This window comes from Geotrypetes seraphini, chromosome 2, assembly GCF_902459505.1.
Source record: "Geotrypetes seraphini chromosome 2, aGeoSer1.1, whole genome shotgun sequence".
NCBI classification, from domain to species: domain Eukaryota; kingdom Metazoa; phylum Chordata; class Amphibia; order Gymnophiona; family Dermophiidae; genus Geotrypetes; species Geotrypetes seraphini.
This window is the reverse complement of record NC_047085.1, coordinates 90,109,535-90,127,968: the sequence shown is the minus strand read 5'-3', so window position 1 is coordinate 90,127,968 and position 18,434 is coordinate 90,109,535. Positions and strand designations below refer to the sequence as shown.

The window sequence follows — 18,434 nt, the reverse complement described above, 5'->3', positions numbered from 1 at the left end:
AAATCCACCTTTTCAAGAGCGCTTTCAACTCCACTGCCCTCTGCTCACCTCCCTAGCCAGCAGTTTAACCATCCCCACTAACTGTAACCCTTATCCTTGGTATCCTGTTCATCTGTCTTGATTGATTAGATTGTGAGATCATTCAAGCAGGGACTGTCTCCTTTGTGATTTGTACTGCACTGCGTACATCTGATAGTGCCCTAGAAATGATAGTGGTAATAGTTGTAATTACTTCCTATACTCTCCTAAAGCAGAAGAGATCTAATGAGAGCAAACATATAGACTAGGCAGTCACTGTATAAAATTGCACATAGGGTAAAGATTATTTTCAGAATCTATCCTTTCTTTTTTGGTCTCTATGCTGAGACTTACTTAAAAGGGCAGCATGATGCGCCCCATGGCTTGGTGGATCTTTCTTATCTACCCTGACCGCCATGATTATAGATGACCAAAAAGCAAAATGGCATGCACTGGATCCTGAATGTACTACAGGGGAAAACATACTTCACATCCTCCAGTTTTTTGGTAATCACAGAGCCCACTGATGAAAAGGCAGCAGACGCCTTCTGTCCAGCTTGAGTGAGTGTTTCAGATGTCTTCCGGTATCTAAGAGAACAAAAAGATAAATAAAGATAGCTCAAAAATAGATTAAAATGGAGAAAACGTGTCATATATTCATTATAACTAAAATAAAGAAAATATGAGGACTGATTAAAAAGTAGACTACTACTTATTTTTATTTTACTAAACCTAAACGGTTTATATATCGTTACACACATAATAAAAGGTTTGGAGAACTTGGAATACGAGGAACGACTTAAGAGACTGGGATTGTTCTCCCTTGAGAAAAGGAGACTGCGAGGGGATATGATCGAGACTTTCAAAATACTGAAAGGAATCGACAAAATAGAGCAGGAAAAAAAAAATTATTTACAATGTCCAATGCGACACGGACAAGAGAACATGGACTGAAGCTAAGGGGGGACAAATATCAGGAAGTTCTGCTTCACCCAACGAGTGGTGGACACCTGGAATGGTCTCCCAGAGGAGGTTATTGCGGATCCACCGTTCTAGGATTTAAAAGCAAACTAGATGCACATCTCCTTACGAGAGGCATAGAGAGATATAGGTGACTAAAATTACGCCAGGTGTACACCTGGCTGGGCCTCCGCGTGTGCGGATCGCCGGACTTGATGGACCGAAGGTCTGATCCGGAGATGGCAGTTCTTATGTTCTTTTTTTTTTTTTTTTTTTATTTCTTTATTTGATTATTCGTTACAATACATTGATAACAAATATTCATGAATGACCACAAAAAAACTCCCTATAGAGAACATTAAAGCATGTATAAGGCAATTAATTAACCGTGTTCTAGTCCATATTATCATGGTCGCCAGTATTTTAAAAAGAAAAATCAAATCTATCTGTCTACCATCTAAGGACAGGCAAATGGCATTTATATATTATACATCATCCTCCAAAAATAAAAAACAATAATAGAAATTACAAAGGTTTCTCTTTAATAAAATCTTCTAACTGGACTGGATCATAAAACACATATTTATTTATCACTTCCATACGATATAAGGCATTTGCATGGAAATTTCAAAAAGAAAGTAGCTCCAACTGTCAAAACCTTCGGCTTTAGCTGAAGGAACTGCTTCCTTTTAAACTGGGTTTGTCTACAGACATCCGGGAAAATTATCACCCGTTGACCACAAAACATCTCTTATTTTTTCAAAAAGTATAATTTTAAAATAGCTTGTTTTACCAACTCTGTCTTGAAGGTCATGAGAAGAGTTGCTCGCTTATCTATTATGTCATTGGATGATTCTAAAAACTGTGATACATTCAAACTATCAGGTGACACCATTTTATCCATTTCACCTTCATCTGCCCTTCCCTTAGAATCTCTTGAGATGTAATAAAGATTATCAACCTCAAAAGCCTCCACTTTAGTATAATGTAATATCTCCTTCAAATATATTCTCAAGAGCTCCATCGGGGACAGATAGTGTGTAATTGGAAAATTTAATAAACGAAGATTTTTAACCCTGATAGAATTTTCCATTTTTTCTAATTTAGCATGTATCATCATACTATCCTTAATATTAGAAACAGCACTAGCTTGTAAAGTACTTACTGCCTGATCCAATTTTTCAAACTTCACAGCTGTTTCTCCAAATTTAACATCTTGCTCTTTAATTTCCACTGTTATATCAGATGAGAATTGACAAATTCAAAACGTTTTTTTGTAGTGATAACTATTCTATTAATGCTTAGCCAAACATCATTTAGAGTGATCACTTTATCCTTAGGGAGAACATCCGAGCCTTGCCCAGTAATCATCTGTACTGGAATTAGTTCTTTAGCTTGCCCCAAGGATTGTCCTGAAACCTCCAGTCCAGATGATAAAGATAATTGTGGGGAAGAAGTTACTCCCTCCTTAAAAGGGGGGGATTCTTCTGACCCTAAAGAATATGATGGTTGAGGAGGTGGTGTTGGTTCCCCAGAGGATAAAGAGACAGCTTGAATATCTAGAGTTGCCTGCTCTTCAACATGTGGCAAAACGGGAACCATAAGATGGCGATCCTTTGAGCCCGTTGTTGCAGCAGATTGTATTGCTTTGGCCTTCCTCTTGCCCATATTGAACCCTGCTCCCTGCTCCTCTTGGGCTCCGAAGGGGCTCAAAAGGGGCAAGCCCCTTTAGCCACGCCCCTTCGGCTCGCGATCACGGGCTGCATACTGCAGCTGGACCGGCAATTAAAGATCCTCACAAGGACCCTCTCAGCCGGCTGGGTCAGGCAGCAGCGGGACTGCCTGTCCCGATGTAGAAAGTGCTAAACAGCACTGGCGGCAAGCTCCCTCACGGCTGGACCGGCAATTAAAGATCCTCAAAAGGACCCTCTCAGCTGGCTGGGTCCGGCAGAGCGTTCCAGTTTTCTACCACTCTCCGGGCAAATTAAGAACTTCCTTATGTTTGTACGGAATCTATCCCCTTTCTAACTTTAGCGAATGCCCTCTCGTTCTCTTCACCTTGGAGAGGGTGAACAATCTCTTTTCCTACTAAGTCAATTCCCTTCATTATCTTGAATGTTTCGATCATGTCCCCTCTCAGTCTTCCCTTTTCAAGGAAAAAGAGGCCCAGTTTCTCTAGCCTCTCGTTGTTCGGTAACTCCCCCAGACCCTTAACCATTTTTGTTGCTCTTCTCTGGACCCTTTTGAGTAGTACTATGTCCTTTTTCATGTACGGCGACCAGTGAAGGACGCAGTATTCCAGGTGGGAGCATACCATGGCCCGGTAAAATGGCATGATAACCTTTTCAGATCTGTTTGTGATCCCCTTAATCATTCCTAGCATTCTGTTCGCCCTTTTCACCGCCGCCGCACATTGCACAGATGGCTTCATTGACTTGTCGACCAGTACTCCCAAGTCTCTTTCCTGGGGGGTCTCTCCGAGTACTGCACCGGACATCCTGTATTTGTGTATAAGATTTTTGTTACCGACATGCATCACCTTACACTTAATCCACTTTAAACCTCATTTGCCACGACGCGGCCTATTTCTCGAGCGTGTTTATGTCACGTTGCAGGTCTTGCAATCCTCCTTTGTCTTCACTACTCTGAATAACTTTGTATCGTCTGCAAATTTAATCACCTCACTCATCGTACCATTTTCCATGTCATTTATAAATATGTTGAAGAGCATGGGTCCAAGTACTGAACTCTGCAGCACTCTATTCGTGGCACTTTTCCAGTCTGAGCAGTGTCCATTTACCCTCACTCTCCGTTTCCTATCCGACAGCCAGTTTTTAATCCACGTGAGTATATCACACTCGATTCCATGGCTCACATACGTGCAATTGATCTCATAATGGTAAACATCCCCTTCACATCCAAATTGAAATTTCATCCAGCTCTACACGTGTCTGTGTTTTGCCATCAGAGGTCTTCAGAAGCTTGTGGTCACAGCTCCACTTCCAATTCTCATACTTGTAGCTTTATCATACTTATTCATATACTGCAGCTCAAATGGTTGGGAAGTCCAAACCACGATCTCTCCCTTCACTGAATGTATGGTTTAATGTATCTAGTTTTTTGGTATAGATATTCATAGAAGATTAGCTATTTAAAGTTTATGATAAGTTCCGAACATATTATTTTGGTAGACAATGCATATTCAAGAGATATAGCTACAGATACTTAATTTGTGTAACAGTTCACCAACCACATACATGGATGACACTATCCTAATGCAGAGACACAGCATGTGTTTCCAGAGATTCTTTGGTCATTCTCTAAAGTATGTACAGCAATCCCAGTATATTCACATTGTGCTTCAGTTCTGTAATTAGGCTAATGAACTTATGATAAACTCCAGAAGGGGACCAAGGAGGATTTGTGAACTACTGTCTTCAGAGAAACCTGTCACATGTAAGCAACTTTATTTTCTTTAAGGGCAAGCAGTTCCTTACAGTAACACACGAGACTCCCTATTTGTTCTGCCCCCATTTGTATGGGAGCAGATTTTGCTGTGTATAACAAAATTACTGTCCTATCTGGAATGGTTCTCCAAACAGTAGTGGGACATCGTTCCCAGCAGTCTGCCCACGCGGCGGCCCTTAGGTCAAAGCCCAGTGCCCTATTTGAGTCTAGCTTTACTTGTGTATGTTCTGTTCCAGTAGGACTTATCCAACCTTGTCTTGAATCCCTGAAGGGTGCTTTCCCCTATATCACCCTCCAGAAGAGCGTTCCAGGTTTCTACCACTCTGAGTGAAGAACAACTTTCTTACGTTTGTACGGAATCTTTTCCCGTCTAACTTTAGCAAGTTCCCTCTCATTCTCTTCACCTTAGAGAGGGTGAACAATTTCTCTTTTTCTACTAAGTCAATTCCCTTCATTATCTCGAATGTTTCGATCATGTCCCCTCTCAGTCTTCTCTTTTCAAGGAAAAAGAGGCCCAGTTTCTCTAGCCTCTCGTTGTATGGCAACTCCCTTAACCATTTTCGTCACTCTTCTCTGGACCCTTTTGAGTAGTACTATGTCCTTTTTCATGTACGGCGACCAGTGTTGGACGCAGTATTCTAGGTGGGGGCATACCATGGCCCGGTATAATGGCATGATATCCTTTTCAGATCTGTTTGTGATCCCCTTCTTAATCATTCTGAGCATTCTATTTGCCCTTTTTGCCACCACCACACATTGCATGGACGATTTTAGTGACTCGTCTACAAGTACTCCCAAGTCTCTTTCCTGGGGGCTCTCTCCGAGTATAGCACCAGACATCCTGTATTCGGCATGATTTTTGTTACCAACATGCATCACCTTGCACTTATCCACACTGAACCTCATTTGCCATTTCGCAGCCCATTCCTCAAGCGTATTTATGTCTCTTTGTAGGTCTTCACAATCCTTCTGTGTCCTCACTACTCTGAATAACTTTTGTATCATCCGCAAATTTAATTACCTCACTCATCGTGCCCATTTCTAGGTTGTTTATAAATATATTGAAGAGCACAGGCCCGAGCACCGAACCCTGCGGCACTCCATTCGTGACGCTTTTCCAGTCCGAGTATTACCATTCACCCCTCACTCTCCGTTTCCTATCTGCCAACCAATTTTTAATTCATGCGAGTATATCACCCTCAATTACATGGCTCGCAATTCTTCGAAGTAGACATTCATGTGGAACCTTGTCAAATGCCTTCTGAAAATCTATTTCAGGGGTCTCAAAGTCTCTCCTTGAGGGCCGCAATCCAATTGGGTTTTCAGGATTTCCCCAATGAATATGCATTGAAAGCAGTGTATGCACATAGATCTCATGCATATTCATTGGGGAAAACCTGACTGGATTGCGGCCCTCAAGGAGGGATTTTGAGATCCCTGATCTTGCAAGATGATGTTGACCAGGTCACCCTTGTCTATCTACCCATTTACTCCTTCGAAGAAGTGCAGTAAGTTTGTCAAGCAAGATCTCCTTTGCTGAAGCCATGCTTGCTGGTCCTCATCAGTTTGTGTCCGTCAAGGTGATCGAAGATGTGGTCCTTTATCAGCGCCTCTACCATCTTTCCTGGTATCAAAGTCAGACTCACCAGTCTTTAGTTTCTCAGATCTCCCTTCAAATCTTTCTTGAAGATCGGCGTAACATTCGCCACTTTCCAATCTTTCTTAATTTGATCAACAGATTTGCTATTAGTTAGAGCAGTACAGCTATAACCCCTTTCAGTTCCTTGATTACCCTAAGGTGGATGCCGTCCGGTCCCTGGGATTTATCATTTTTAAGCCTATCAATCTGTCTGCATACCTCCTCTAGACTGACCATTGTCCCTGTCAGTTTCCCGTCTTCATTTCCTGTATATAGCCTGTCAGCTTCCAGTATATTGGATATATCCTCTTCAGTAAATACAGATGCAAAAACAATGCAGTGAATATGGGCTCCTGATGTCACCATAGCTCGACCTTTCTGAACAATGACATGGCCTTCAAGCATAAGTCCAGCCTGAGTATATACAAAGGAGATACAGTCTGCCAGCCAAGTGGAGACAGTCCTTTTGGTGGCAGGAGCTCCATGTCTGTTAGGATCGAACGACACAGAGTTGAGTGGTATTTTTATGAGGCTTGATGAGATCCAAATAGTATGCAAGAACATGTTTACAGTCCAAGGAATGTAGTGCTGCTTCACCACGGTGAGAATGAGGCCTTGGAAAGAAGAATGGTGGAACTATACACTGGATGAGGTGAAACTCTTAAGACAACTTTTGGTAGCAACTTTGGATGTGTTCGGAGAACAACCCTATCATAGTAGAATCTTGTATAGAGTGGATCCAATACTAGTACCTGAAGTTTACTTACCCGGTGTGCAGACATAAGGGCTTTGAGGAATGCCACTTTCCAAGTAAGATGTTTGATGGAACAAGTCGAGAATGATTCAAAAGGAGATCATTATAGATATAAAGGCAGGAAGCTTGGTATGGTAAAGTCCTTTCATGAATCTGGATACCAAAGGGATGCATAGACAATGGTTTATTTTCCAATGGGGAATGAAAAACACTGAAAGAACCAAGATGAACTCATACTGAAGTAGTTTTCAGGCCAGAATTGGAAAGGTGATCACTAGCAGGCATAGATTGGGATGGAGAAGACAGCCTTTGTTCTGTGGGAGTAATGTTGGGAACAAATGAACTGTGATGGTTTCCCAAATAGTGAGTTGTAAGAGGAGAGGGAACCAAGGCCGACATGGCTAGTGAGGTGCAATAAGAATCATGATGTCCTGATCTTGGTGAAGTTTGAGTACAGTTTTACTGACAAGACACATGGGAGGGAATGCCTAGAATAACTTCTACCACCAGTTCAGGAGAAAGGCATTCGACTTCATATGACTAGGAGTGTAGAGTGGAAGTCTGTTGTAAAAGGGGGGGGGGGCAGAGCAAGAGATCTATTTTAGGGGTCTCCTAATCTGAGAAGATCTGTTATAAGGTAGATGCATTGAGAAGTCGCTCATGAGGTTGAAGGAGTCTGCTCAGTTTGTCTGCTAAAATGTTCCACTTCCCTGCTAGATAAACCACTCTGGGCAGTAAGTTGTGAGCAATTGCCCAAATCCATATTTCTATTGTTTCTTGGCAGAGAAGGCAAGACCCTGTGCCCCCTTGTTTGTTCAAGTAGAACATGGCAACCTGATTGTTGGTATAGATGAGAACTATTTGATAGTGTAAGCGATCCTAGAAGGTGTGGAGGTGTAGCAGCGTGGCTAGTGGCTAACTGCAGGACCTCATATAATGAGGCACACACAGGTTGCAGGTAAAATCAAAGCACAAGGAAAGTGTGTTTCTTCACAAACTTGGTACTTCTATGTCTTTTCAAGCATAGACCAAGTTTCAGTAGCCTGACCATGATGTGGCTAAACATTTCAATATGCAATTTTCTAGAACAGTGATTCCCAACCCTGTCCTGGAGGAACACCAGGCCAATCGGGTTTTCAGGCTAGCCCTAATGAACATGCATGAGAGAGATTTGCATATGATGGAAGTGATAGGCATGCAAATTTGCTTCATGCATATTCATTAGGGCTAGCCTGAAAACCCAATTGGCCTGGTGTTCCTCCATGACAGGGTTGGGAACCACTGTTCTAGAATATTCACAGTAACAATAGCCAAGGGATAACTGACCTACCTTGACAATCTTCAGGTACGTCTCACACAATTCCTAGAGACATAGACTTGAGGCTTCCTACAACAGTGTGCAAGCATCTGAGTTAGGGCCATTCTTTTTCTTTGGAATTCCCCCTTAAGTACTCAAGCCAAGCCAACACTCTCTGGGAGGATCCTTGCTCAGGACACCACCCCCTCCATCCTGTTCTGCCAGGTAGGGTTTTGTTTTGTTTTTACTTCCTGCTCTCTCATGCCTGTATGGGTGGGGGGTATTCCCTGCTTGAAGGTAGTTTAAGGGAGAACTGAAGTATGTTGAATGCTTCTGTCCTGTGTTTCTTCTCTTCTCCATCTTAAACTGAATAGCATCAATAAGTTCCTCAAATGGGGACTTCCTTCTCTCACAAGGGTCCAATAGTAAGCCACTTGAACCTAGTTTAGAGAATACCATTGGCTAATATTTAGAATCCAAAGAGCATTCAATTGGGCCCTAAAAAGTACTCCAATGGTTAAGTCTGAGCCTCTGCCTATTTTGATCCAAGGACATCGTCATGCTTTCGGCAAAGGTCTTGTTTCAGGTTTCCGAGTCTCGCTGAGTCTTCTCAGGAAGAGATGTTTCAGCCATCATACTGTGACTTTCTTCAGGATATGCTGTGAGGTCTGCAGTTTGTCTTTGAAAATAGTGGGTCCACTGACCTGACTGGCAAGGGAGTTGAGACGCACAGAATCTCTAATACTTTGGTGAAGCTTCTTCCCCAACATACTTAACAGTGTGGCCGACATTGACCCTAAGGCTGAGCTCTCTACGTCAATGCTGCTTCTGCAGAGAGCACTCGAAGACCAGATGGATTTTAAAGCTACAGCATCATGTCAACCAAAGAAGTGCTTCATCCACTCATCAAATCTTCAAAAGTGGCTCAACAAATACTGCTATTGACAAAGGTTTGCGAAATAGAGGAATATTGGAGTCCTTGGAAGCTGCTAAGGGCCCTGTAATTGAGCTTCAAGAACATGGTGTCCTTAGTGTTCTCAGAATAATGCTCCAATAAGGTGCAACATCGACATGGGTTAGTCTCTGCCTGACTTTTGGTATCACAAGCCCTTGGCACCAATAAGGCTGAAAACAAAGCCTTCCGCTTCTCCAGGGAGGACTGAGAATGAACTGTTCCAAAGGCCTCCATTGATGCTTAATGTCAAGGGTGATCAATAGTGTATTGATGCCAATGCATCCCCAACATCTGATGCAGTTAATGCTTCCAGAAAACGTCAAAGTAGATGAAACATACTTGTTGGCAGCCAAAAATTCATTTACACCGCTTCTTGTAACCACAAAGACACCTCTGAACATTATGTTATAAAGAAGATTCATGGTCAAGCCCCAAGAATTGCTGGCATCAGTTGTGAGTATCCCTAATGGATATGGTCCTATTGTACTGGGTGCATGTCAAAGCCAATGGGAAACTTTTTCTCAGATATGTCATCCAGAAAAAAGTGACATCTGATTACTCAGTTTTAAACAAAATCCCGACAGGGAGCCGGAGATTCTCAATCAGAGGCTTATAGTGGACAGAGTATGAAAAATAAAAAAAAATGTAAAAAAACAATCCTAAACCTAAATAGAAAGAGTTACCACATGTTGGCAACAGGGACAAGAAAAAAAACATTACAAAATGTGACTTTTAAAATGAAAATACATGACTAGATATGAGCTCTAGTCAACACATGACCAACCAGATCTGCAGAAAGATAAAAACTGATGTGCTCCTGTATGAACTTGGCAGATAGGAAATACTATGCATGCACAGCAAGGGGGCTCAAAAGATTTTTAGTATCACTAGGTTGGAGTACTTCCTGTGCACGGGCTCTGTTGGTGATATCATCCATGCTGCACTCAGAAAAAAAAGTCAAGTGTTTGCAACATGCCCAAAGGCCAGATATTTATTTGAAGTCTTCACTGAAAAATTTTAGAAAATGTATTCTGGGTCGATGCCGTGAACCACCTATATGACTGGGTGTACTGATAGATAGGACCCTGAAGCCGTCGGCACAATGCGCGGCAGCGGCAAAGAAAGCAAACAGAATGTTAGGCATGATAAAGAAAGGAATCACGAGTAGATCGGAGAAAGTCATAATGCCGCTTTATAGAGCAATGGTCAGACCACACTTGGAATACTGTGTCCAACATTGGTCTCCCAACCTAAAGGAGGATATAAAACTGTTGGAGAGGGTGCAGAGACGAGCAACGAAGTTAATAAGAGGTATGGAGAACTTGGAATATGAGGAACGACTCAAGAAACTGGGACTGTTCTCCCTTGAGAAGAGGAGGCTGTGAGGGGACATGATCGAGACGTTCAAAATGCTGAAAGGCATCGATAAAATAGAGCAGGAAAATAAATTATTTACATTGTCCAACGCGACACGGACAAGAGGACATGGTTTGAAGCTAAGGGGGGACAAGTCCAGGACAAATGTCAGGAAGTTCTGTTTTACGCAGCGAGTGGTAGACGCCTGGAATGCTCTCCCAAAGGAGGTTATTAAGGAATCCACTGTGCTGGGATTCAAAGGCAAATTAGATGCACATCTCCTTACGAGAGGCATAGAGGGATATGGGTGACTAAAACTACATCAGGTGTATACCTGACTGGGCCTCCGCGTGTGCGGATCGCCAGACTCGATGGACCATGGGTCTGATCCGGAGATGGCAGTTCTTATGTTCTTATGACTGAATATGACGGACATGAACCATTAGAGGAGAGAAAAAAAAGGCAACTCATTAATGCTAGAAGTTTTTGACAGGCTTCATGCCAAGTGTGTTGTTCTTTGGGCCCATCCTCAGGCTCTGACATGAAAGTCAATAACTTCCTCAGCAATACTATTCCACTATCAGAAAGGCCCATAGAAATCTTTGGCTTAGGTTTAATAAATAATGGGGGCAAGAAGTGACATACCAGTTAGTTAATGAAGTAATATATAACAAAAATAAATAAATACAAGCTGAATATCTATAAAATCACTCCACCACAAAATATTCAGAAAACCCACTATACCAGAGATTATCTAGATAGGTTCCTATCAACAACGGAGAAAAGACCTCAGTTTTTTCCAGGGATACTTGTTACCTGAAAAACTCTATGTTAGCTATAAAGCTACCATAGGAAAAAACATCCTTGGTCTGCAAAAACTCTGTATAATAATTATCATTCATTGCTTTAACAACACTGTTGTAGAAAAACTTCATATCAAAAATAGGAAAACAACACTTATCTTTTAAATGTATTCTGTCCTCTGGATGTGGTAAAAAGCTTAGTAGTTCATAATCCTACTCTCCCAGTGCTGCTGTAACTGTAACGCATGGGAGAGAAAACTATAGAATTCCTGACAGGCCCTGTTTCTCATTTACTGCCGTATTGTTTGGTATGTCAATGAGGGCTAAAAGCCAAATATCCTCTAATAACAATAAGCTTCTACTCATTATGACAGGGGTTGCCATACAGCAGATTACGAATAACTGGAAAAATTGGGAGAGACTGAATTATAGCTTTTGGTGGAACTCTTATGTCACATATTCAAAATGGAAAGGATAATTGCCATGCAGCAGGGAAATTTTAAGAAATTTCAGGTTATTTGGGAGCCATTAACAAGATACTGTAAAGATTGAAATTACTGCATAGAATAAATATTAATTTTTTCCCTTTTGTTCATACACGTCCGGGGTGGAGTGGGGAGTGGGAATATGTTATGATTTCTTTTGCTTATGAATAACTGTTGGGTATAAGGGAGGGGGGTTATTTGATGCGAGTTAGAATTTGAAGATTTATTAAGTGATGTTAAAGTATTAATGATTGTATTATTTGTTACACTTATTGTGAGCTTTAAAAATGAATAAAGATTAATTTAAAAAAAATAAAAAAAAGTGTTGGTTTCCTATTTTTGATATGAAGTTTTTCTACAACAGTGTTGTTAAAGCAATGAACTGATAATTATTATACGGAGTTTTTGCAGACCAGGGATTTTTTTTCCTATGGTAGTTTTATAGCTAACATAGAATTTTCCAGATGACAAATATCCCTGGAAAGAATTGAGGTCTTTTCTCCTTTGTTGATAGGAACTTATCTAGATAATCTCTGGTATAGTGGGTTTTTCTGAATATTTTGTGGTGAAGTAATATATAAGTCAGTATAAAACAATTTATGATGACATACACTGTGGTTGAAGTCATATCTTGAAATCCTTTGGTAATATTCTGCTTCAGCTCTGCTAGTGAAGTGATCCCTAATTTTCGTTTGATTTCCACTAGATGCTTCTCCTTGGCAGCTAGCACTTGAGAAAGCGTCTGGATTTCCTCTTCTACCTAGGTTTAAGGAGAAACCGAAAAAAGAAACTAATTTTTACAAGACAAAATGTTATACCTAAAGGAGGATATCATTTGAAATCTCATTCCCATTAACAAAAAAGGTCAAAATACTACAACTTTTAAAAATTAACTAGCTTTTGAGACTACTCAGATAACTAACTGTAAATATGGCAGAGAAAGGGACCCTCTTCATAGCTCAGATCTTAGTGTGGTACACCAACACCATTCTGTCCCCAGTGGTATTCCAAGATAATGCATAACCTAAGAGATATAGCTCAAACTCACACATGCCAATTTGGTAAAATTGGACCCATCATTAAATATTCTTGAGGGGATTATGCACAATTAAGTCATTCAGAATTTGTACAGAATTCCCCTACCACAGTTACTTACCGTAACAGGTGTTATCCAGGGACAGCAGGCAGTTATTCTCACTGATGGGTGACGTCACCATGGAGCCCCAGTACGGACAGTTCAAGAGCTTGAAAAAAGCTCTTGATATCCGCACCGCACATGCGCGAGTGCCTTCCCACCCGGAGGCGCGCGGTCCCTCAGTTAAGATAAGCCAGCTAAGAAGCCAACCCAGGGAGGTGGGAGGGTTGTGAGAATATCTGCCTGCTGTCCCTGGATAATACCTGTTATGGTAAGCAACTGTGCTTTATCCGAGGACAAGCAGGCAGCATATTCTCACTGATGGTGACCTCCAAGCTAACAGAGATAGGATGGTGGGAGAGTTGGCCAAAGAAAATACAATTGAAAACATAATGGCCAAAGTGCCCATCTCGTCTGGAGAAAAAACCAGACAATAGGGAGATGTGAAGAAATGAACTGAGGACCAGGAGGCAGCTGTACAGAGTTCCTCAGTAATGTAACTGAAAGGAAAACAAGAAAGGCTGCCAGAACTTGAACTGAAGGACTGGGAGACGATATCCCCGTGCCCAGCCAGTCGGAGTAAAAGAGAATGAGAGAAAAGCAATCAGCCAAAAGATCGTTCTCGTGAATATAGGATATCCGAACAGAGGTGAATCAAAAAGAAAAAGTTTGGATAAACTCACTACGGCTCCGACCTGAGTAACAAGGAGGAGAAAAAAAGCACGTAAAGGACAAAAACAAAAGAAAACCTGGCTCCTCGTAGGAAAAACGAGATGCGGGAAACAACACAGACAGAAGAACTGACTGAGCAAAATGAAAACAGTAGAAAACACTGTAGACCTGAACACAGAATCACCCTGACTTGAAAGACTGATAAGGGTGAAGCTGTAAGTAGTGCATGAAACTAACCGTTACCCCTGGAAGAGGGGAGAGACATAAGGAAAAACATTTCCCAGGAAAGAAACTCAAGTGGAGCTGACGCCCAATATTACAAATGAGAGCATCGACGACCAGTAAAGAACCACATGAATAGTCCAGCGGATAGAAGAGGAATGAGATGTGGTTACAGACATGAAAAACGTCTGTCATGATCCTGGGAACCAGAGGAGTAATTAAAAAGAAGGTACTCTTTGAGAGATCAAGGGAAAAAATGCAATAGCATGAAAAAGAAGTCTGAAAGCTATAGACTCAAGACTGACGCAACAAAGAAAAAATACCACTTTTAGGAAGGTGGAAACAGGCAGATAAAGACACCAGGAAAAAAAAATGAAACCACATTTGATATCAACAAAGGCAAGTGGCTAGTGTCCTGGCAGAGGGCAACAGAAAGGCTGAGAAAGATGTAAATAAAACAGACACAGCCCAAATAAAAAAACCAAAGAAGAGAACAAAGATTCCTGAGTCAGAGTGAACCGAGCAGGAAAATGAGAAGAACAGAGGGTTCCAAAAAATTTGAGTGGACGAAGAAGGGAGAACCCATGTTGACTGGGCATCATGCAGCAACAGTGCTCGTGAGCTTGATGAAAAAAAAAGTCAACAGGAGAAGAAGCGAGGGGAATGCATAGAAAAATATGCTCGCCTAATCCAGGAGAAAATTAACTTGTCAGACGAAGAAAATTTCTGGGGGTAAAAGGATTAAAGAATCCTGCTGAAATTGGCTGCTACGAAATTTAGCTTCTCATCAGCAAGAGCAGATGACCAATCGCCTCCAAGGTCACAAAAACAGGGCCTCCTCAGATAACAGGAGAGAACCCTAGACTCCTTGCTCAATTATATGTAGTATAAAACCCCTGAATGGACTGTGCAAGGAAGGAGGACTTGAGGACAGAGTAGATGATGAAAATCGTGAGGTTCTAAAATATCATTACAATAATGAGGAAAGATCTGATGCCTGGCAGGCAAAAGACCCAGAGGCTGAAGAATGGTTATAGAAACCCCCCCAGGCATAAAAAAAAAGATGCAGCAAGCAGGAAGACTATGCAAAGAGGTAACAAGTAAAAAAGGGGACTTCCGTAGAGACTAGAGGAGATCAAAGATATACATGCGTGGAGAGACAAGCCCTTGCCTGGTACCACTGGAAAACAAAAGACCACTGAGGAGTACAAGAATGTAGTCCGATCCGTGGCATAACTGAAACAGGAGAATGCCTTTTGTTCAAAAGAAACAGCATGAGGAAGATTGAAACAATATGAAAAAGAAACACTCTCAGAAGAGTGGAGTGAAAAAGTACCCCAAAGAAAACGGGTACAAAAAATGAAACGGTAAAGAAAATGAGATGGGTGAGAAAAACAGCTGAACCATCTCTCAAGGAAAAAACAACCGGGTAAAAGCTATGATGTTCAGAAATGGAAAAACAAGAACACCCTGTAATCAAATAGATGTGGCCAGCACAAGTAGACACCTCCTGAATCTGGAATGAAACAACCCAAAACTGGGAAGGAGAACGGATGAAGAATACAGCTCAAAAGCCGTAAGAATTGGAGCCTGTAGCAGCTGCCCATAAAATCAGGAAGCAGAGCCATGAGGTCTGAGATCCAGAAAAAACACCAACATCCAGAGGTCTTGACAATTAAGATAAAGACCGGTAAATGAAGAGAACCCTGCAAGGAGGATTAGCAGGAGAAAAACATGACAGCCTAAGATCCCACGTAGACTCTCAAAAGAAACCAGAGTCTGAGAATAGTGAAAACAATTAAGTGAATAAAGCCTCCACACGAAGAGAACTCAGGGAAGCTAGACTCATAGGAGTACATGAAAACTGATGACAGCCGCCATTAAAGTGAAAACTGCTACACAGATACGGCCAGAGAAACTCACTAGGTCCATAATGGAGAGAGAACATGTTCCAGCACAGCCCCAGGAACACCTCCCCAAAGCAAACTTAATCAAGAACCTGTGCTGTTGAATAATGATAAAAACAGACACTCAGATGTAGACCAGATCCATAAAAAACAGATCTGCAAAAACAAGTACTGAAATTGAAAAGCGGCTACATAGCATGTGTACACAAAAGTATGCCAAGGAAAATCCTTGCAGGCAGTAGAGGAATCTAGTAAGCCCAGTTGGCTAACCAGTCCCTAGCCCTGTTCTCTCTGCCCAGAAATACAGAGGCTACACACTAGCCGTGAGGAGGAACTCCACCAGGAAGGAAACAAAGACACCCGTTAACTGCTTCATAGGCCGTGTCAAAAAAGTCCCCATAGAGATCAAGGAAGGGAAGCAAACCACCCATGAGGAGATAAATACAAGGAAGAAATTCCATAGGGAAAGAAATGACTGTAAAAAGTCAATTCCCAAAGGAATGCATTTACAGAAAATTCCCTAACAGATCTGGAAAAAACAAAATGGCATACAATTATGAAGGCTTTGTGAAGCCCACTCAAGGGAAAAAAGCATATACAATGAAGAATCACCCACCACTTCAAAGAGAGATGGGGCGTAGTTCCAAAAACACCCCAAGTCTCTCAACCAGTCAAAACCAAGACCAGCAAGGAGTCGATGTTGAAGGCCAAATACAGCTTGATGACTGCAAAGTCTTCCCATATTGGAAACAACATCGACACCGGAAACTGCAATGACAACTGGTGTCACGGGATAGGAGTCAAAAGCAGAGAAGACTCAAGTGAAAATGTCCCCGGAAACAAAAAACTCAACCGGGCAGGGCAGCACTAGAAGAGATGGTGTCAACAAGGCTGACAATCCAAATAACTGGAATCACAGTGGAACATGTCGACAAGAAAGTCCGACATCAACTTGCATGTCAATATGGACTGCGACATCGATCAGAAATGACGACATTAACATGACGTCGATATAGAAGTCGACATCACCGACAGGAACAGTGAAAACATGCCGAGGGCGACCGAAATCATGGCATGAAAGAAAACAATGTGAAAAAGGAAGAACCGGTACAAAGGGATACAACGCTGGTACCAAGGTGCAACACTCCCTAGATATCAAGGCACACAGCACCCGGAGCAGATGGAAAAGGACACTGGTACTGTTGGTCCCTGACCGGTACCGATGGTGTCATTGCTAAGCAGAGAGAAAAAAAAGGACACCAGTACCATTAGTCCATGACCGGTACCCATGGTGTCAGTCCAGAGTAGAAAGAATAAAGCACCGGCACCCAGGGCCCATGACCGGTACCATCGGTGCCGCTCCCGGAGGAGAAAGAAAGAACACCGGTACCCCTGGTCCCCAACCGGTATCATTGGTGTCATTCCAGAGCAGGAAGAAAAGAACACCAGTACCCTTGGTCGATGACCGGTACCATAGGTGTGACTCTAGAATACATTACATTACATTAGTGATTTCTATTCCATCTTTACCTTGCGGTTCAAGGCAGATTACATAAGTGTTGATTAAAATATTAAGAAATACATATTACTAAGATAATAAGAGATATTAGGGAATAGTTTTAACATTTCCTGGTTTGTTGATGGGTAGATGGTATTGCAGGTTTGTTGATGAGTACATGGTATAGCAGGAGGAGTTCGGGGCTTGTTTGGTTGAGTTATATTGGTTTTATGTATTTTTTGAAGAGTAGGGTTTTTGTTTCTTTTTTGAAGGTTTTATAGTCTGTGGTCGAAGTCAGTTGTCGGTCTAGTTTCGCTGCTCTGGTGGCCAGTAGGTTGTCATACATTATTTTTCGTTTGACATTTTTGGTTGGTGGGTGTGTGAATATTGTGTGGGTTCTCCTGTGTCTGGTTGAGGTGGAATGAGTTAGTCTATTGTTCCAGTAGGTAGGGCTGTCTCCGTTTATAGCTTTGAATAGTAAGCAGTGGAATTTGAATTGCACTCTGGCTTGTATTGGGAGCCAGTGTGAGTTCAAGTTCAAGTTTATTAAATTTTACTATACCGACTATCAGCAAGTATCTAGCCGGTTTACAAGTTAAAATAAGATAAAAGATAAAATAAGATAAGTCATGGTACGCCTCTGTGATATGGTCGTATTTATTTAGAATAGAAGAAAAGAACACCGGTACCAGTGGTCAATGACCGGTACTATAGGTGGGATTGCAGGATAAAAGGACACCGGTACCCATGGTCGAGGACTGGTACCATAGGTGTGGCTGCAGAATAGAAGAAAAGAACACCGGTACCCTTGTCTCATGATCAGCACCATCGGTGTCGCTCCACACTTCCAAGATGAACATGCCTATATCAAGACAGTCATCGACATCGAAGCGGAGCTAGAGAGGACTGAAAAAAGGTCAGTAGGACTTGACTCACTGGTAAACCAAGCTATTACAATAAACTGAAACTCAAATGAGAAAACCAACTTATCAAAAGAAGAAACATCACCGACAGTGCAGCTGGAAAATCGGTGTCGGAAGGACGCTGGGTACCAGATCACCGGCGTTGACCGGTGCCGGATGGATGGCGTCGTCAACTAGAAACAGCTTCTGGAGAAAGCAAAGGAAGAAAAAAATGACAAGGTCAAGGCCCTGAATTTTCTAAAATAACAGGAGGATGTCGGTGAAGACAAGTTCCCCCACAAAACAACCATGTGGATGAAGAATGGGCAGGAAAAACCAGCCCGGGACAAGAACCATGTAGAG

The 18,434-nt window shown here is 41.9% G+C and overlaps 1 protein-coding gene across 2 annotated transcripts in view; it reads right to left on the bottom strand.

The window, feature by feature from the left end:
* Positions 1-18,434, bottom strand: part of TPD52 (tumor protein D52) — an 86,798-nt gene that overhangs the window by 27,412 nt on the left and 40,952 nt on the right. For both annotated transcript variants that reach the window (XM_033933287.1, XM_033933288.1), the window contains exons 3-4: positions 12,347-12,495; positions 505-606 (exon numbers count right to left, since the gene is read on the bottom strand). In XM_033933287.1, coding sequence (XP_033789178.1) covers positions 505-606; positions 12,347-12,495 — 251 coding nt within the window. The remainder of the gene's footprint in view (positions 1-504; positions 607-12,346; positions 12,496-18,434) is intronic.